This window comes from Cariama cristata, unplaced genomic scaffold (genome assembly GCF_000690535.1).
Source record: "Cariama cristata isolate BGI_N322 unplaced genomic scaffold, ASM69053v1 scaffold18257, whole genome shotgun sequence".
Lineage (NCBI taxonomy): Eukaryota > Metazoa > Chordata > Aves > Cariamiformes > Cariamidae > Cariama > Cariama cristata.
In genome coordinates, this window is record NW_009627291.1 from 21196 (window position 1) to 42536 (window position 21341).

A 21341-nucleotide genomic window follows, 5' to 3' on the forward strand; every position below is an offset into this window, starting at 1 on the left:
TAGTTGTTTGGTACAGGAATCATTGCACTATGGAGTTGGGTGAATCTCATGTTGATTTTTCAGAAGTTAGTGATAACAAAAGTGCACTACTTCTTTGGCCCCTATATGCATATTAAGTATCTATAAATTATCCAGCATACAGAAACAGGTTGTCTCCTTTTATTATATGGTTAGGCAATTACCCGGCAAAAATCCTCCTAAGGACCATAGTGGGAAAGCAGGAGGGATGCTGTGTTCACCTAGATCTGGAGGTATCTCTGCCTGTCTTCTATAAGTACATGTCTCCAACTCAGCCCCTTTGTTTTCTTCAGTGACTAGTGCTTGCCAATAACAAAATACCCTTTGAAATTCCACAGAATCACACTTACCTCTAAGCTACTACAGTGTTTCGGATCCCATATCCAGTATCCAAAATATTACATTATTTTTGTTTCTTAATTTTTCCTGTTATAAGCATTTAATATCAACAAAGGTGGTTAGTGGAGATTGGAAGTGAAGTAAAGGACATCTTTTGTGTGTGGACAGCCATAGTGTAATCATATCCACTCATATTTTAATACACTTTGGTTTTTTGATCTTAAGATTTATGGACCTTTTTGAAAAAAAAAGTCCTATTGACTCTTGCTTGCTGGAATGTAAATGTGTACTTTTTTCCTTGAAAAGAAAACAATAATATAATTCTTCAACTAATGTATATATCAAAACTTAAATACAATCTAAACTTTTACCAAGTATCTCTTTAAACAAAGTATTCTTCATTCCTAATATAAATATTTTATACATTTAGCATATCTGTATTTTGAGATGTTAAGATCATATAGTAAATCATAAAATTTTCTTTGGGGAATAGTTAAAATTTCAAACAAGTTCTACTTTTTGCTGAATTCCAGTATATTTACCATCCAGAATATCTGTACAATTTAGAGATGTTACTTTTTTGTGTAAGATGTTTTTAAGTGAAGTTGGTGCAGGGCTATTTTAAATGTCTAAAGATTTTTTTTTTGTGTAGTTATGTCTTGCTTTATACAGTCCAGTTAGTTCTTGATATTTAATGAGCAAGATGCAATCATGAGGGCAAAAAAAGATTGTAGATAGAGTGTAATTCTTCAGGGTCTGACAGCATCAAGGAGTTTTGTCTAACTTTTTAATACTGAGAATGCCTTCTTTAAATTAGAGACTGTAACAGAGATGATGATGTCTATATTAAATAATTACTCGTTTGATTTGATTTTATATAGTGTTAAAGCTGTGTAAATAAAATAAGCTTCACAGAATTTCCTCATATATTTCCGTGTTGTGGTATTTTAAATGTGTTGTTTTAAGATCTCAGCTAGTTTAATATAACAAACTTAATATAGTGCCTTGTTTGTTTTAGAATTTAGTGAAGAATCTTCCTGAGCAGAAAGAACTCAATGCCTTAGCCGAATTAAAGGATGAATATAATGATCTTGCTGAGCCAGAACAATTTGGAGTTGTGGTATGTATTAGCGCAATAAATAACTGGAGAGTGCTATATTGTCAAATAGATTAAAAAGAAAAATTTTAGGTTTAAATTATTTCAGTCAGTGTATTTGCAAGTCCTGCAGTAGGAAAAAGTTACCATCTGTTTATTGATGAGTAATAATCTGAATCTCTGTAAATACATATTAGGTGTTTTTCTGAAAGGAATTGTGGTATGCAGTGAAGAGCAACAGGCACTTCTGTGCCAGACCATGTCTTTTGTCTGACTGTCTTCTCTTGTATGTTTATTACAGCAGTTACGGAGAACACTCTTGGTTCAAGTGGTTAAATTTCCAAGAGTTCATAAGACTCATTCACTCAATTGCATTTTCAACTTTGACAAATTTATTCTGCTTTATCAAAAACTGTAAACATCTGAAAGAGTTAATATGCCCATAATATCTTGTGTAATATTTTACCCTTTGATTTAAAAAAGAAATAGATGTGTGTATGTATATATATTTTATGTGTACGTATGTATATACACATATATGTATGTATGCATATACATATAAAATGGAAATGTATATATACAAACACACACGAAGTTGAAAACTGCTGTAGAAGAGGTATGCGTTCATATTAGAACTGAAATTGTAGATCTTACTCTGTTGCTTTTACTAGTGTTCAATTCATATATCTATTCCAAAAGGCAGGGATATCGGGGATGACAATAGCTAGAACCTGTCTCTGAAAGAAATTATAAAATTTGCATAAGTTACCCTAGTACATGCTGGTAGTTGATTGTATGATACTGAGTACTAAGCGAGGACTGGGAAGACTCTTTTTCTGCTTCTGGTCTTCTAAAGACCAAAGTCCTTAGGCAAATTAGTTCTTGCTGTCACTTCACTTTGTCAGTCTAAAAGATTATCATGATGATGATAGCCTTTGTAATGTGTTCAGAATTTATCCCTAACTCTACAGGAGCTAGGTTTGCTCTTGCTGGATTTTTATGGTGCTATGTACATTAAAATTTATTAAAAGAGAACAGAAGTTTCTTAAAAGGAAAGTGTGAAACCAGCTTTTTACTAAAAAGCTCTGATTTGAACATAATTTGGCTTCAGAAATGTCTTTTGGGTGGGTAGGGGGTTTACAGGGTGTGGGAGAGGGTAATGGAACGTAATTTGACCTAATGAGATGTTTTTTGTAGAGGATTTAGAAAATGAAGTATTATCGATGACTTCTTTTGAAAAACTTTATGCTATTGATTTTATTTTTTTAGTAAATGGCATAAAGTTCCAAAAATATTTTATGTCAAAACAAAGATGAGGAATTTTTCTGGAAGTGTGATACATTGGTTAGTCTTAACTGCAAGGTCCGCAGTAGTAAAACATTACCATCTCTTTATTGATCAGTAACAATGTAAAAATCTCTATAAATATGTATTTGGTGCTTTTCTTGAAGGAATTATGACATGCAAGATATTTAAAAAAATAATTACAATAAAAGATACTAATATAACATCTTTTAGATATATATTAAAACATATCCATATATAGATACATATGGGTATATATTATATGCCTACATATGGATATATACAGGTGTATATTATATGCATATATTCTGTATTATATTTTGTATATATACATATATCTGTTTCTGTATATTAAAAAAATCTATTTAAAAGCAGTAGAGGAATACTTTGTTTCCTCTTGGTCATTTAACACACACTTTCAGAGTGACTAAGACAACGTGATGAAATGACAGTAGTACTTCCAGCCCTACAGCAAGATGGGCTTTTGATCCCTGGGAAGGAAGGAAGGCCAGAACAATTGCCCTGTCTGCTCACTGCTTCCTGCCTATTTTTGAAACAGCAATGAGGAAAGGATGCCAGGGAGTGGTTGATTTACCAAATGAATATTTCCTTATTTCCCTCCTGCATAAATAATGCCAAACAAAGTGGGAAATTACTTAGATTTTGTGCAAGGAGAATATCTGAAATGTGTCTAAGGAAAACACAGAATGGAGGCAAACAAGGTAGAGGCATAAGGACAAATGGAGACTCATGTATATGAATTCTATTCAGTTAACTATTTAAAATAAGCAACGAAATTCAGAAAATTGAGGATAATGATCTTGATTTAAAATATTCTATAGTCATTTCTCCATTTTACTGCTTTCTTAATGTTTCACCCCTATTCTTTGTAACTTGGATCCTTTCCCAACTCGATCCCTTGTTCTGCCATGCATTTCCCTTTTATAAACATTGTTACCTGCGTTGTCTCTTCTGCTTCAGCCTTTCTTCCCTATTTGGTCTTATTCCATTGCTCTCTATAGTTTTTATATAATTTTTTTATATATATTTCTGGATTAGTGTACTGTTTGTCTGCATCCTCCCATCGTCCTGCTCTATGGTGGGTAGTAGTAAATTACCCTTCTGCTGAGGAAAGCTGTGACAGTGGCACTGCATTCAATATTCAGCTGCCTCTGTGGTCAACATGTTTTCCTTTATATACAGGCAGAATTTCCTGAGTGCCGTCTTGTATTTTGCTTCTTGTCCTATCACCATGCACCTTCAAGAATTCTCTGGTTCCATCTTCTCTTAATGTCCCTTTAGGTAGAAAGAGATAACAAAGTCAAGAGCAACTATTCAGAAAAGAACAGGTCTTGTGGATTAGCCCTGGTAGGCAGCTAAGTACCACACAGATGCTTACTCACTTCCCCCTACCATTCCCAGTGGGATGGGGAAAGAAGAAAGGAAGAGTGAAAGTGAGAAGACTCATGGGCTGAGATAAAAATAGTTTAAGAAATGAAGGAGAAGTGGAGGAAGAAAGAGAGAAAACAAAGACTGAGAAGTAAAACAAAGGCAATCACCCACCGTCTCCCACGTGTAGACTGATGTAGAGCCAGTTCCTGAGCAGAAGATGGCTGATCTATCTAAGCCCTCCTGCTCCACCTTTTATTACTAAGCATGACATTATATGGCATGGGATATCTCTTTGGTTAGTTTGGGTCATTTGGCTGGTTGTGTGCCATCCCAGCCTCTTGCACACCCCCAGTCTGTTCACTGGGTTGTGCAGAGTGAGAAGTGGACAAGGTTTTGATACTGTGCAAATGCTGTTCAGCAGTAGCTAAAGCATTAGGGTGTTAACAGCATTGTTTTGGTCACAAGTCTAAAACACAACACTAGACAGGCTGCTATGAAGAACAATTCATTCCATCCTGGCCAGACCTAGTACAACAGGATTAGGCAAAGTTTATTCTGCTACTACCAAAACTTGTGTGCTTTACCTAGGCTTGCATAGAAGCATATTGTTTTTAAGAATTGGGCTAACTGTATCTGACCACTTATGCAGAGATGATATGCTGACTGTTTTTTTGTAGATAAAATTATTTTCCTTGTTTCAGCTCTGTGCAGAAGGTATTGTGAAAGAGATTCATTAATGTCTGCAACTTCATTAATTACTGAGTCTGAAATTTTGACCAGGTGTAGGACAGGCAGGAATAGGTTTTGCGTTTTGCACTAATTTGGTTGTAGTTGACAAATGGCCTTTTTATTTTGGGTATATGCTGATATGCTGCTGGAGATGAAAGACTGAAAATAAATTTAAGGTATAGTTATTATAGATATCAAAAGACTGATCCAAGACAGTGGAAATCTTTTCCATAATGTAAAGAAAACCTTCAAAAATATGTCTATTTCATTCTTTGCTGTGCATTTAGCTTCATCTTGGTTGGATAAGTGTGAATTTGGTAAGTGAAAGAATGTAACTGGTACTCTAGTTTAACTATTGAGTATAAATGACAGTGCAAAACCCAAATTTTCTGTTGTCAAAGGTAGAGTACTGAGATACTACAAAATTTAAGTATATAAGAACACTTGGAGAATGTTTTTGTTCTCTTATTGGAGGTAAATAATCTTCCAAATTCAGAAGACCACAGATTAGAAGGAATAGTTATTTTGCTTTGTCTTGATGTAGTGGTAAAACAAAAGCATTTAATGAAGTTGCCAATATACAAGTAGTGTGTATTAAGTATGTGTAGATAGTAAGAGTTCCTGGTACACTTTTTACCAGAGTGTGAATTCATGTCAGTTTGTTTTACTGATAGATATCTGAAAACCACTCGAACTGAGAGGAGTAGTTTTGGGTTTTTGTCGCTGTTGGATAGTTTGAGTTTGTTTTTTTTTTAAATCAGGTATCTATCAGGTCTAGTACTTACTGTTTTTCTTCGTTCTTTTTATACAGGAGTGTGATTTGTTTTGTTCTTGTAATCTTTCATTCTGATTCTGCTGGCTGTTTGCTTCCCAGAAAATTATGCAACTATAAATGAAAGTCACTTGGGAAACTGTATCATCTCTATTGATTGTCAAACACACCTGGGGAACATGCATTTATCTGACTTGTAATTACTACTGGATCAAAACTAAATGGTCATTGTTTTTTCACTTGATTGTATTGAAAAAGTCATAGAAGTATCCTTATTTTCTGACAGTACTAATACAGTCATGATCACTTTTTTGTTGATTCATTCTTCTGAGGAATGACTGACTACAAAAAGTTGAGGAAGAATTTAAAATTATTTAATGGAACATTAAATAGAAAAAACTGCGTAATCGAACATCTCCAAATGGTGATGTTTGCCTTATGAAGGGACTAAGTATCCTCAAGCTTGTTTGCCTGTTCAACTTTACCATCTGGTTTTATAAAAACATTACATTTCCTTATGGGTAGTGATTTTGTCTTAATTTTAGAGACCTCTAACAACAGTAATACTACTAAAATGCTTATTTTGTTTCCAGTTTTGGTTTAGTTGAACAATCCAAAATGGAAGAAATGCAGCTGAACTTAAGCTCTTTACTTCACTGCAGTCCTTTTGCTATATGTTGAATTAATTTTGGAGTTTTACATTAATAATAATCTTAAATTTGATGTTAAGAAGAATATATTTAGGAATAGAAGAAGACTGGAAGACTATCTTAAGTAATATTTAAAATATGTACCCTTATTTGTATGTAAATTCAGGTATTTTAATTATTAAGAGATGTTAATTGGATAATTGCTTGGATAATACCCATCAAATCTAATAAAGATTGGAATAAGTTGTTTAAAATTTGTATAGAAAAACTATACTTAGTAAATGATTAATTTATTAGAAGAGAGTGATTAACTTTCTATTTAGGTGATATGTAAATGAAAATTAGAATGGCATTTTTGTTTAGATGAGATGTTAAAATCAATTATATATACAAATTAGTTATTGGAACTGTTTTTGAAGTTGTATCCTGGGATCAAAAAAGGCAACCGAACTTCATATAAAGAAAAGTTTGCATTGATGTTGAAGCAGAGAGAGAAAAATAGATTAACTGAATTGATTATATAACATTAAATAAGCTAGGCCGATTGTTCTCTGATTTTTTTTTTAAAAATGTAAAACCTGCGTTTAAGAGTTAATTTTTTTATGACATGGGAACAGCTGCAACTTCAGTAAGGATGCTGACTTTCAATTTCAGTGCCAGTTGAACATTTTAAATATTATAAAAGCATAAGTCTCATCTATGCTATAAAGTGTGAGTACCAACCATTTATTATCAACTCAGAGGACAGGCTGGAAAAAAAAAATTCTTTTGTGGTGTTAGTGGTATTTAAACTCGGAAAAAGAAAAGTGGGTGAAACTTTCTACCAACTGGAAGTTTTAAAGTTGAGTTAAGTAGAATATTACCACTTTTAGAAACATCACCCCACAATTATGTGGTGCAAATTTTAGTTAATAACTCTTTAGTGAAACAACAAAACAAGTGACTGGAACTGACCAAAAAATTCCCTTTCTGGTGTGTGTTCTGGAAAAGTGGGAGGGCTGGTTTTTTGCTGGTTTCTAGTGAATGCAAAACTTCCTTCAACTGATAAGAACTGAGTTATCAGTAATTTCATTGTTAATGCAAGAGGATAAGTTTCACTGAGTAGTTGTAGAAACTTGCAGATTCTTTGACCTTTTTTTGTTGTATAACTAGGATTAGGTATCCTGAACAGTCCTTGCTGGGAGGTAGACAAAGTGGGAAGAATTGTAGAGTTTTATTGCATCTGCATTGGTTTAGAGTCAGTCATTTTAATTGAATTTATTTGTCACTTGTTTTGCCTCACTGTAAATTCTAGAGCTGCTGAAGAATTAATCTTTCTAGAACATTTTTAGGAAAAAAAAAAGGCAACTTTTATAGGTAAGAGGCTGAGTAAGTTTTCTTAGTAAGTTGACAAATTTGCATTATAGGAATGTCAGCTTTTTTCCTTAGGAAGTGAGGCAAATTTAATTGTGCTTTTTGCATTTGTCCAGTAACCTTTGATCCTAGTTTTAATACAGGTCTTGAGAATTGAATGCTGATAATAAAGAATAAAGAACTGAATAAACAACTTGATTAGGTAGAGAATTCAGACAAGGACCTTCATGAAAGCACAGAAGGGGAAAAAAATGACATGCAGTCCAGTGCTCACAATTAGATGCAAGAGAAATATCCCATTTTCTTGCTTCTTTAACTGTTCATGGTGGAAGCTAATGCTTACCGTTATAACACATTCAAATAGGTGCATGTTTCTTGTATGCCTTAGATACTAATTTTGTAGAACTATAAACAATTTGACCTTTTTCTAAGTGAATATAATCTTTGCACCTTACCTATTTTCAGAAGATTCCTCTAAGTTCAGTATGTTTATCAGCCATTGAACATGTGTATTTAGAAACATATATATAAAAGAGAAACCAGGGCAGGGTGGGGAAGGATGAAATAAAATAGCATTTATGGTAATCTTCTATTAATACATATAGAACATAATGTATATAAAAATGCTTTGAATTCTAAGGAAACAACCCATTCAAAACAGCTCATATGAAATTGCTAAGATACTTTTAAAATACTATGCAAATCAGCAAATTAAATTAAAACTTAGTGCTGTTTTGGTTGTCAGACTGCCTTGCAAAGCAAATAAATGAACAGTGTTTCACGACACGTCGCAACATTAAAAAAAAGAAAAAAGGTACAAATTGGCTCAAGTGTTCTATAGGATTGTTCTTCACAAATGTTTAAGTTACACTGTTCTGTTGGCTTATGTGTGTTTTGTTGCGCTCTGTTTTCAGGATCTAAAGCTTTTAACAACTTTCTTTTTGCGATTTTGAGTAAAAACAGTAAATGGAGATTGTTTTACAAAAGTTAAAGCAAATTATATGATTAATTTTAATTTCCATCTACTGCAGCTCAGTGAAGGTAGATTCTTTCAAGGCAGATGCTTTCAGTATGATATTTCTGAAATACAGAATGGTTAGAAGAATAATGTATCAAGACTGTGCATGAAGTTGGCTTATAGAGGCTTACAGAGAAATTTGTGACAAGGGATGTATAAAAAAAGATTGCAAGTTATGCTGAAACGCTTATTTTCTGATCCTTTCCTTTTGCTCATTCCAGTCTGATCATATGAATTGTTTTGAGACCATCTGGACTGCCTTTATATTTATGTTCAGTTCAGTATGAATTCATCATTATTCAGGCCACCCAAGTCTTTACTGTGAAAGTTATTGCTGCCGCTTCTGGTAGCTGTCTGGTAGATAACACTAGGAGAAAAATCATAGTTCCTCAAAGAGCCATGGTAAAACTTTGGGCAACAGAGACATAGGCACATAAAAATATTTTTGTTATGATTTTCAAGATCTGTGATCTGTTGCATAACAAAGCTTTTCTTCCAGGGAGACAAAGAGCTTCAGGAACACCATTGATAGTGAATATTTTGGGAGACAAGTCTTTCTGTATTCTGATAATTAAAATTAGGAGTTAGATTTGGAAGATAATCATTCTTTCGTTTAAATGAAAATTTTTAGTGGATTAAAAATTTGCAGTTCATATTTTTCTCTTCAATTTAAATATCTCTGGTGAATTATAGGCTGCTGCTAAGTAGGAACAATACTACTGATCACTTGTGCAAAATACGTAAGTCATGGACATATTTTGGTAGATAGTCTAATGAAATTCGTCTTGGGGATTTAAACTAATGAATCACTGAAAAATATCTACAATAGTATCTCTGTCACTTACCATGTTACAATGCTGTGACTTATAACCTCCCAGCCTTTTATCAGATCAGAAAGGAATTAGTCCTGTACTACCTTTTGCAAAGTGCCTGAAACAGAGGTGATAGTTTCTTGGGCAGTAGTTTTACAAAATTTGTTTAAAAGGACAAAAAGACAAGAGGTTGAAAAGCAGGCAGTATGTTGCTTACTAAGTATGATGTCATGGGATCAGAACTGAAAGAGTATACCAGAAGTATGTCCTTATTTTAGTATCTCTAGGTATATTGGTTTTTATATAAGACTTCTTGTTATGACTTTCAGCCAAAACCTCTTTATCCACCTCCTGAATCTGATTATTCTTTGGAATAGATAGACTGGAGCTTTTTGATGGTGTGAACTTGAGAAGTCTTAGGATCGAATATATACCATAGTGTATCTTTAGAGTACCTTTGAGCTTATTTGGTAATTATTAATAGTAGTAGGATTCATTTTATTTATTTTATATCTTGCACTAAGTGTAGATAATGACTGAACAAAAACCAGTTTGATTTTCATGTTAATTAAAAACACTTTGTTAGATGTAACACTGATGTCATCTGTAAATATAACAATTAACAGCTCACATGAATACAATGGCAGAAAATATTTCATGAAAAATAGTGCTAATGTGACCTGGCTTTTATATGAATATCTGACTAGTGAACCTTGACTCCTGTGTCTCAAACTCCCTTAGATATTCCCATGTCTTTCCACAAAGGTCCCTAAGAATTGATTGTGTCTCTCTCCTCCTGTTCTCCCAGTGACCAAGAGCAAGTTGAGAGCTATGAATCAGCTCAGTAAGAGAATCTAAAAATGGGAAGTATAATTCTTTAGCTTAATCAGACTGAAGTGTAGCTGTTTGCGTTTGTGCTGTTGTCAGCACACACACTTGAGAGATTGTTGTACCATTTCTGAAGGAAGCAAAACTGAGAAGCTTAATTTTAGGAAATTGGTAAATACCAGAGTTCAAGGGTAACTTCACTGGAGATGTGATAAAATGTTTACCTCGTGTACCTTCAGGCTGATCTTCTGTTCTTGTTAACTGGTATAAGTGACTTACATTTCCTTTGCAAGGAGGAAGGATTTTGGAAGTGTGCGTTTATTGCCAGTGAGTTTGGAATTGACAAGTTAAATGGTTTGGTAGCACTCTTATTTTCAATATGTTCCATCACTGAACTTTTTCAGGCAAAGTGTATGGTTTGGGGAAACATACCTGTGGAGAGGTACGGATTCCTGGAAATACAAGATAGGCAATGAAAACATCTAGAAACTGTAGTCTGGCTGCACAGCATTGTTTTTTAATGTAAGCTGTTTTGCATAAATAGGCTTTTGGTTTTTTATGTTGTGATTTAATGTTTCTTATTTTGTAGATGAGTTCAGTGAAAATGTTGCGGTCACGTCTCGATGGGATCCTTTTCAAGCTTATGTTTGAAGAGCACGTAAACAATATCAAACCTGACATTATGGCGGTTACACTGGCTTGTGAAGAGCTGAAGAAGAGTGAAAGCTTTAGTAAGCTTTTAGAGTTAGTGCTATTCCTTGGAAACTACATGAACTCTGGCTCCAGAAACGCACAGTCACTTGGTTTTAACATCAGTTTTCTTTGCAAGGTAAGATGAACCTATAAAACTTTTAAGTGCAGATTCATGAAATTCATGACACATGAGAAAGTACCCTAAACAGGTAGAAACATTCAGTCAATGTAGTTTACTGACTACACATCTGTTTTTAATAACAGATAGACAAATGCAGAGTAAGCATTTCTAGGATGGTCCTCTGCTATAGCTCTCTTAGTGCAATGGTGATTTAAAGCAGTTTAATTATAAGTCTGTTCTGAGTCTTTCTGAAGTATTGAAGTAGAACAGCTTTTTCAATCTGAGTTTGTTCAACTATCGTCTTGTCAATAGAATATACATAGAACTCTGAATATGTTAAATAGCTGTAGCTACTCGTCTTTCTTCCTGTCTTCTACCTAGCTATCCCTCAAGCAATGTCACAGAAATAGGTATTTGGGAATAAAGATGAACATTGTGAAGTTTAATTTCGATTCTGGTGGAAAATATGGGATGCAACGAGAACTTCAGAATCTATAGCAGTCAGAATTTCATGTGCAGTGCCTATTTGTTTATATGGTAAAATGTGTGTAAGGCATTAATCAGAACTTGAGCATCTTGGTTTGTAAAGTGTCTTTGAAAGTATCTTTAAAAGAAAAGGTTGCAAGATTTGTAAACAGATTGAAAAAAAAAAAGCATTAATCTTGAGGAGGAATTTTTCAGTTATTTTTTGTTTGGTCTAACCAGAGGATTCACGTTTCCAGTCCCTCAAGGAGATTTAACCTTGGGGGAAAATAATATTTCAAATACACAAGTGTAATATGACATATTTCAGTAGAGAAAGACTGCTTGCTGTAGTTTGATGTGAAGAGGTTGCTAGCTTCTGGTAAAATAAAAACAGTCACCAGAGAAAAACTTTCATTAATAGCTTTTTTTAAAGAGAGGCCAAGTTGAAGGATTTTTTTTTTTATAGATCTAGTGCTGTATTTTCTTTTCAGTAGTAGTAGAATCTAAAGGGAAATTAGTGTTTTAAGTAGAAAACTACTTGTTAATGAGGGAGAGGAGAAATGATGACTGTGTATGAATGATCCTCTAGCATAGCATAGATTTGAGAAGGTATTCTTGCACTCCAGGTGATAGATTTATGAATTGCTGTCAATGCAAATCCCACAGATGTTGACACAGCTAATGTAGATTGACTAATCCTGCAAATTGTTATCTACTGAACTGAATAATTGCTGAACTGTAGCTATCTGTGCTTACAGCGAAATTCCATTTAAAATAACTGAGACAAAAATCTATGACTATTTAATTCAGCCTTGCCCTCAGAACCAAAATCTATTTGTTAACTTTTTTTTTGTTTTCAAGATAGATATTTCTGAGGGACGTGTTCTCTTCTCCCCGCCTCCCCATAAGATTTAGTGAAAATACTTAAATATTCTCCATAATAAAATGTTGACTGCGCTGTTACATTTAAGTACTAGGTATATTTTGTTATAAGGTGATGCCTTTAAAAAAAAAATCAAATAGTGATGCTTATTGGACAGAGAAAGAAGGTCTTGCCAAAATCTAGACATGAAATTGTATCATTAATAGCTCTACATATTGACTAAACCTTGTGAATTATCACTCATAACTTCCAAAGTAAGAACAAGTCACTTAAGTTTTTAGAAATGTAGTTTCCATTAGATCAGTTTCTCTGGACAGAGTGACATATGCATTATCTGCAATTTAAATTGATTGGTTTTTACTCAAGTTAAAAGATATTTCCTGCTATTTAAAGCTGTGATTTTAATTGCTTTATGTATTTGCCATTCTAAGTTGAATTAGTCTAGTAATGTGCTCTTGAAAGAGTTATTTTTTCTCAAATGGTTTTGTACCTCTACTTATACTTTAGTATCATATTTAGAGAAGTAACCTTCTACTCCTTTGATATTTAATTTTTATAAATAAGAGGTGTTTACACAGTTAGTATTCACGAAGGATTTTTTTAAATTATGGTTAAGTATCCAAATTTGTATTTGGGTAATGACTCTTTTTATGCATTGATTATTTTCAACTGATAATTTGGTTCCTTTGTTTAATAACTTTCAAATTCTGCTCACCCATTTTCCACCCAAAGTAGTAAGATAGTTTTATCAGTTTTGTGTTATTAACTAAGACTACAGCCTGACAGGCCTTTTTAAACTGTTGTGAATAGTGCAAAATAGTAAACTCTATCAGGTGGTGATATCTTTTCTAAGCACCAGGTTTAATATCTGTCTACAGCTGCTTACTGACTTTATTACATTATTCAAACAGTCTCAAAATTTACAATTGTTGGACAATAAATAGCCTTCACTGTGAAAATGAAAACTTCTGTATTTGTAAGCATGGTAGGGTGAGTGTATTGTCTTGTTTATTGAAATCTTGCTGTGAATTAAAATTTTAATTTATATTTCTTGGGTGAAGAAGGCAATGAGAGAAGAGAAATAAGTGACATCTAACAGCAAGAACAAGGTAGCAGTCTGTTTACCAGTGTCATGTGGCTTACATGTTTTTGCTCTGTGGGGCATCTGGATGCTACTAAATTTTGAAGGCTATGTGAACACTGAAAGTATTTGGGTTTGGTTTGGGGTTTTTTTTTGTGTGTCTGTGTTGGCAATTTCAGAAGGCACTGTTACTGTGTTAGAGGTCTTCCTTGAATAATTTTCAAGTGTCTTCATTTCTTCTTCAACTTCAGTCTTCAAGCTTGTCTAGAGAAATTTGGGAGCCTTTATTTTGCATTTTGATAGAATACCTGTGAAGCATAAAAAATACTAACTTATTTTAATATTCTGTGAAATATTTTGTGCCCTGTCTGTTTTTATGTATAGAACCATGATGAGCAATAGGATGTTACAATTTAGAAGTCACTGTTCCATAACCTCAGGTACATTGTTAGAGTAGAAGTCAAATATATTGTGCCAATGAAACTTTGTCCTTATGTTTGTTTTGCTTGCTGTGAGATCTGCTACTTTCCCCCCCTGCCACCTCCCCCAAGCAACTTCAGAAAGAGCAGAGGGATTTCTTACCAGTTTTAAACATTACGTAAAGTAGGAACTGCTTCAATAGGAGTTTTAAAATCAAACCAGACCATCTGACTTAATGTTTTAAAGTGTTGGTCATTTCTTTGTCTAATTTTTTTACTTTTTTTGGTGACTGTTCCTGTAAGATACTTGATGGGACAAAGTAAGATATAAGTTAAACAACAGTATTATCCTCTGAATATTGTTGTTCTGGAAGGACTTCAGCTGTTAAGTGAACAGATTTTATAATAAATCTAGCTAACTGTGACTGATGTTAGTTTTTAGCCGTTCTTTGCTATAAACTGATGTTTTGCCCAAAGACAAAGACTTAACTCTCAGAAAAAATAGCTGGAAAACATATTAGGATAAGGGGAGTCACTGCAGTGGATAATTCCATCAATGGTTTTTAAAGGTCGGTGTTTGTAAGTTTTTATTTTGTGGTTTGTTTAGGTGGTTGGTTTTTTTCTTTTTTTCAGACCAGTGTTTTATACTGTCTTTAGTGTTAATTGACTTTCTGCCCATAATAAGAAAGCTTTTAATTATTTTTTTTTTAGCCAGCTGTCAACAAGGTAGAACATATGTCTGTGTACACATTTCTATGTGCTGAAGGCACATGGAGTTGTTTTAATGATGAGATAGCATGATGTGTGATGATTCCACTTTTCTATAAAACCTGAATTTCTATTGATTTTTCTTTTTGTCATCCTTGAACAATCTTAAATTTAATTGCCTGTTTAGTAGATGTATTACCTATGTTATATGATCTGGAAAAAAAAAGAAAAAAGGCAGATAATGATCTGGGATAAATGTTTGGGTTTGTAAAATAAAGGTTCTTAAAACAGAGCTGGTCATTTCATAGATAGAAATCTGTTATTGTGTAACAACTTCTATTAAAACATAATTAAGAAAATAAAGAAAAGAAAGTATGAATTCAAACCTGTCTGGTCATAGTTAAAAAGCTGATGCATGTATAGTAATTGCAAATCCTTAAAAAAAGATGATTTTTCTGGATGTTATATTGCAGTTTATGATGTTATTGAAGAAAGAAATTATTTGTAAACAACCTCTGGCAGAAGGCAGAGAACTTAATTTTGTTCAGTTAAGAGGGATCAACGGTAGAATTCATGTGCTGTATCAGGACTGACAAGCAGTAGCAGCTATTCCGATATATGCGCTAGAGCATTCATGGTTGCCTAAGTGTTAAGTGCTCTGTGAAAATATAAATATGGCAGAGAAAAGTGGTAAAGTTCAGGGAGGCTGCTGTAGTAATTTACTAAAGGTAAATCTTTTTACCTGTTGCTGCGTTTGATTAATATGTACAAATGATCCAACTGCTATTCTGAACCTCTATTGCAGCAGTTACTGTCCTTATCAAGGACAGGAGAACCCTCAGTTCTGTACAGTTATACTAGACAGAAATTTAATTGAAAGAAAAGAGGTTTGATTTAGGCATATGTAGGGTGCAACTTCTGTTCTTTTTATGGTGAATTAATGTAAAGACTAACAGCAAGCATCCCTCTGTCTTAATGAAACTTTTGTAGTATTCTAGCTGGATCAATGTGTATTTTATGTAATAAGTAATATTATATTACTTGTTCATCGTGCAAATAGTACAAGACAAGCTGTTTATCTAGTTTGAATATTACTGACTAGTGTATGTTTATTAAATGTCTACCAGCCCTTTTTCTGTTAAGGTAGAAAAGATTTCTAGGATATGAAAAGTTATATAATCTCATGAAAGTCAATAGAAAACTTTTTTTATAGCTATAATAATCAAATGTGATTCTAGTGGTAGTTAAAACGTACATAGTTTTTTTTCCTTATGTTGGCTGTCACTTTTAACTCTCACACCTGAGAACTTAATCCAAAAGTACCTGTTAAAAAAAATAATTCTGGAGATGGGTTATGGTAAGATTTGCATGTTTTAAATGCTATACCAAGATAGTACATGTAAAGGGTTTTTTTTGTTATATTTATGTTAGTTCTGAGCTACAGTCCTAAACATCATACTCTGTATATTACTTGATTTGAATTTGTGCTCTGTGAGTATTATGCTCTGTGTATATTAGTCTTTAATCCTTTCCCAAGCAATGAATCTGATAGTGTAGACCTTTCAAATTGATGCTTCAACATTCAGCTGGAAGCTGTTTTCTGTAGCCTACACTGATCTACTCTTTTTTTTTTCTTCCTCACTGAATGTGTTATTCCCAAATTCTGTCTTTCAGATAAAGAAAGGCCATAGAATCAAAACCTGTATTTGAAAATTTTAACACCACAGTGTGTCTTCTTTAGAAAGAAATAAATTTGGAAAATAATAAATTAGTGACACGCATTGTTAATGTTTTGCAAATGCCGTCTGTCCAGACCCTGCTCTGTTAAAACTTCTACGTTCCAGTGTGTTGACACTACTAAAGATGTAGATTGAGAGTAGCCCTGAGAAGGACTTGGGGGTATTGGTTGATGAGAAGCTCAACATGACCTGGCAGTGTGCACTTGCACATTGGAACTAGATGATCTTTAAGGTCCCTTTCAAACCATTCTATGATTCTATGAAGTAAAGCAGTTATTTGTATTCGATATGGTGAATTCTGTTACTGTTAGTGAGTTTTGTTGTTTTACCAAGTCTCAGGGAACTATTATGACTTCTCTAATGGTGTAATGCTTTGAGAATTAAAAGGATGAAAATATAGAGGGCATAATGCAAAAAAATTTGAAAGGCAGGGATTTTAAGATTGACAAGCTTGTGTTCCAGTACATCTGTTTATTAAATGGGAAGCAAAATCCTTTTTTTTTTTTAACCTATTTTATTTGGTTTTGGTTTTTGTTTAGCATACCTAGGTCACTAGCAAGGAAATTCTGGCTACTTCTAAAGATGTAACTCTTTGCGCAGTCCACCTTTTCTTTTGCTCTGGCTTATGTCCATATGTACCTAGAGTCGTGAAGCTGGAACACTGAAGACTGTGAAATGGGTGTCATTTTTCCCTTTTTACTCCCATAGGAACCCATAGTATCACTTGGAATTTAGAACCCATAGAATATTTCATTGAAGTATGTGTTTCTGATTGAATTGTCTGTTAAGATGTATTTAAAAGCCACCATATTTAAAAAAAAAGTAATTCTAATCACTATTTACTGTAAATTTTAGCTTCAGTTATCATCTGTGAAAGTAACGAATAAAAGTGCAAGGAATGAAAAGGGGTTTTGTTCTTAGTCTGCGAACCCAAATAAGACATTTCTTTAGTTGAGCAAACATTGACTAAATGTCAGCTACCTGATTTTTTTTTTTTTAAAATAGTATTCTTTTGATAAGAAACTAGATGTTTAGTCTTGATTTTCTGTTTATTAACCTTTTAATGTAACAGAGGCCCAAGGTGTATTTTGTTTGTAAATCTAGCATCTTAAACCTGCCCTTTGGCAGAACTCTTCCTTATAAAAGGACAGTTTAGTGTTATGCTGAAGGAAAATATTAGTGTTGTGAAGTTGATTTTGTATTTAATGTGGTACTGTTGTGATGTGCTGCATGCAAAGTCCTGCACTTGGGACAGGCTTAAACTGCTGCAAAGACAGTGTCTTGAGAGCGGGAAACAGCTCTGCAGAAAACCTGGAGTCTGTCCTAATGGAAAACCGTGAGTCAGTAGTGTACCCTGGCAGCATTAACAGCTGGGCTTTATTGATGGTCAGGAGATCACAGGTAGTCACATTTTTTGCTCTTAACTCAGAATTTGCTGGGTTGCATATGGAACATGGTGTTCAATATCCTGTACAAAAATACCTCTTGTTGATAAACTTGAGTGGAGGACCACTAAGCTGGTCAGGGGCAGGAGCACTGAGGAAAGGCTGATGCAACTGGGCTTGTCCAGCCCAGAGAAACAAAGGTTTTGAGGGGGACCTGTAGCAACCTTGCAATACCAAGGAAATTACTGTAAAGGTAGAACCAGGCTGTTCAGCAAAGTGTACAGCAAGAGAATGAGAGACAGGGGTCATAAATTGAAACTAGGGGCACTTTAACTGGATACGAGAAGAACAAGTTTTGCTTCTGAAAAGATGACTTTTTAATTCAAAATCCCAAGAATTATCTTTTCTATAAAGTAAAAAATGTTAAATTCTACTTAAAAATCAAGAGAGGAGGTGAAAAATGTGCCCTGAATACAAATATCATCTGTGAATACAGAGAATGTAAAGACACAGCCATGCTGTTGTTAGCATTCCAGTTCCTATCTTTCATTTCTATTTTTATATTTAAATAGTGTCTGCTCAACTACATTCAAAACCTTCCTTATCGAAATCTTCCTTATCTTCTCATTATATTAGTAGGCTTAGAACTTGATCTTTTTTTTTTAGGTGTATCTATATTATTCTAAAGATCAAACGGCTACATGTCATCCATTGTGTCTCTTAGCTGTAGAAAATACAGCTGAGATGTGTTTCTTGATTGGGCCAAAGAGGTGAATTTGACACACTTGTTTAAGATCTGAACGAATGTTTACTACAGGTTTTAAACAACTCAGCAGGTACTAATGCGAACTGTTGTTAATATGATGTTACTGTTGGTGACAAAGCATGTTTTTGTTGTAATCTGAAGGCAAAATAATTTTGTCCATTTAGAAAAAAAATGATTTATCCACTTGATGATGTCAGAGAGATCAAAGACTGCAAATCCCGCAGTTCTTATTCACAGACAAATTGAAATGCAATTTTTTTTTTACCATGCAGATGTCTAGCCACTAAATCGATTTTTTTCAAGTTGGAAAAACTTCTATGTATGTAACACATTAAAACCTTTTAACTGCATACCATTGCTGAACGTTGTTTAGTCTTTAATCTCTGAATCGGTATGAATTAAATTGCATTCTTAATTGCCTAAATACCTTATATTTTTAAAAGCCTGTTTTTTGACTGCACTCATTTATTCTTAACAGGGTAATCCTTAAAGCTGAAAGGCTTCTATTAAATTGAACATAGATGGCAAGCCTGTCATGAGGATTATAGAATTAGAACTTGTGGTGATTTAGAGAATGAGAAAACAAATAGGAGATTTTACACACACATTTATGTATTCTTCTTAAATAAATCCTTGATTTCATTTGTTGTGTATGTTGTAGCTTATTTCTGTATAAGACCTGCACTAGATGAGTTAGTAAAATGCGGTTGTAAAAAAACCTTACAGATATACTTGTAATACTAATTCTCTATAAAAAGTGAATTACACTCAGCTCAAACTCTTGCATACACCTACTCTCTCTATTGCCTTTGTAACTAAGGGGTAATCTCTGTTTCCATTAAATCTTCAATCAACTCATACATTCATTCTTTATATCTGCATAAAAATGGAGGAACTAAATTTGGACTTAAATTCATCTTCTCATTCTCCTAAGTTCATGATATTCCTTTGCATATACACATACACTTTGCCATGGGATTTAGGCACAAGTATCTATGTTTACTTGGAAATTTGCTACTAGCCCTGTATTTTAACAATTATTTCAGAATTATTTTTTGAAAATAACAAACTGATTCTAGCAGTTATTGCACTTAGGTTAATGGAGAACAGAAGGTCTTATCACCTTCAAGAACACTGATGTATTTCAGACCACTAAAAATTGCCTCTGCAGTTGAGAGGATAGTGAAAGTATGCAATTACCTATTTCTTCACCCTGTGCACAATTTTCGTGCAGCTTTTCATAAATAAGACTGGACATATTAAATTTCCTTTACTATCAGTCAGGATTACCTTTGATTTTCTGTTGTTATTTTGTATTCCAGTAAAGTGGGGTGCGTTTATTTCATGTTTCTGTATAGAATTTGTCTGAAAGTCTTTAGGATAAAGCAGCATGTTTTAGATTTTGCTTCAATAAAAAATTATGGATTTATGACAAGGAGTTTCTTCAACTTGACCAGTAAAAGAACAAATTCTGACTTTTAGCACACTGTCCAGCTATGCGACATTTCAGAGGCATTCCTTTAGAAATCTGGCAGTGGGAGGCATTGAAGGAATGAACTGAAATCTGTTCTGTTTAATCTCTGTTCACAGATTTATTTTTTTATCACAGCGAGCATTCTGAACTGACATTGCTAAAATCTCAGAACTTTATGGACTGTATTCAGGTTTTGGTCTCAGCATAATTAATTAATCTTTAACAAAATACAGCATAAGGATAGATTTCCTTTGTAGTCTTAAATTATGAAGAATTGGAGAAATTTATTTTAAATAATTTGTTTCATTTGCAGGCAACCAGTGTAGGTAGTTTTTTGCTAATGAGTTTACATCACCAATATTCACTTGATTTAAACATTTTACTAAAAAAAGTGCTTGCTTTTTTTTTTGCTTTTTTTCCTCCTGTGTTCACTTTTTAGATTCGAGATACTAAATCATCAGATCAGAAAACAACCCTATTGCATTTTCTGGCAGAAATCTGTGAGGAGAATTACCGGGACATCTTAAAATTTCCAGATGAATTGCAGCATGTTGAGAGTGCAAGTAAAGGTAAGCAAATAGATGAAACACCTAAGGATAACAGCTGTTTGCTTTGACTTTAAATACTTCCAACATTTCATTTTAGATTGTAGGATTATGTAACCTGTAAGCATTGATAATCCGTGTGAATTTTGCTTTTCTGGTATTCATTGACCTAAGAAAATGTGACGAGGGGAAAAACAGTAATAAAGTAACTTTTCTTCTGAAGTATGTTTTGGAAATGGTACAGCATATTTCAGTGAAGTGCTCACAAAATCCCATATTGGAAGTTGTGTAAGCAGTGTAATGAAGGTGTTTAGTTTACCGTTAAACCTTTGAAGTCTCATTGCTTGAGAGTGAAATTGTGTGTCTGTGTGCATGTGCATACACACACAGTACGTTTCTCAATTTAACACTTAACACCTGAGTAGAGAATAACAAATATGCTTTCTAAAGATCCCAGACTGTATATGAAATATATAGTTTAATTGTAGTGTACAGCCAGTGATTAATACTGATTTTATTCTTGGTCGGTCAGCAATATAGCCCGATGAATGTGACAGAAAACCTAATTCATTTGTTGGATGTCTTTTTGTGTGAAATACACTGTGCTGCTTGGCTTACTTTTGGTGCTTAGCTATCGAAAGCAAAGGCTATGTAATAGTGGTTGATGAAGATAATGCAAACTATTTTATTTTGGCTGGGCATTACTGCTTCATCAGAAGATAAATACTTGAGGGAGCACAAGAATATGAA

The 21341-nt window shown here is 33.6% G+C and overlaps 1 protein-coding gene across 1 annotated transcript in view; it reads left to right on the plus strand.

Moving 5' to 3' along the window:
- Positions 1-21341, plus strand: part of LOC104164917 (protein diaphanous homolog 2-like) — a gene marked incomplete at both ends in the record, with an annotated part of 39141 nt that overhangs the window by 3971 nt on the left and 13829 nt on the right. Inside the window, 3 exons of the mRNA XM_009704400.1 lie at positions 1376-1477; positions 10902-11141; positions 20486-20615. Of these exons, the coding sequence (XP_009702702.1) occupies positions 1376-1477; positions 10902-11141; positions 20486-20615 (472 nt within the window). The remainder of the gene's footprint in view (positions 1-1375; positions 1478-10901; positions 11142-20485; positions 20616-21341) is intronic.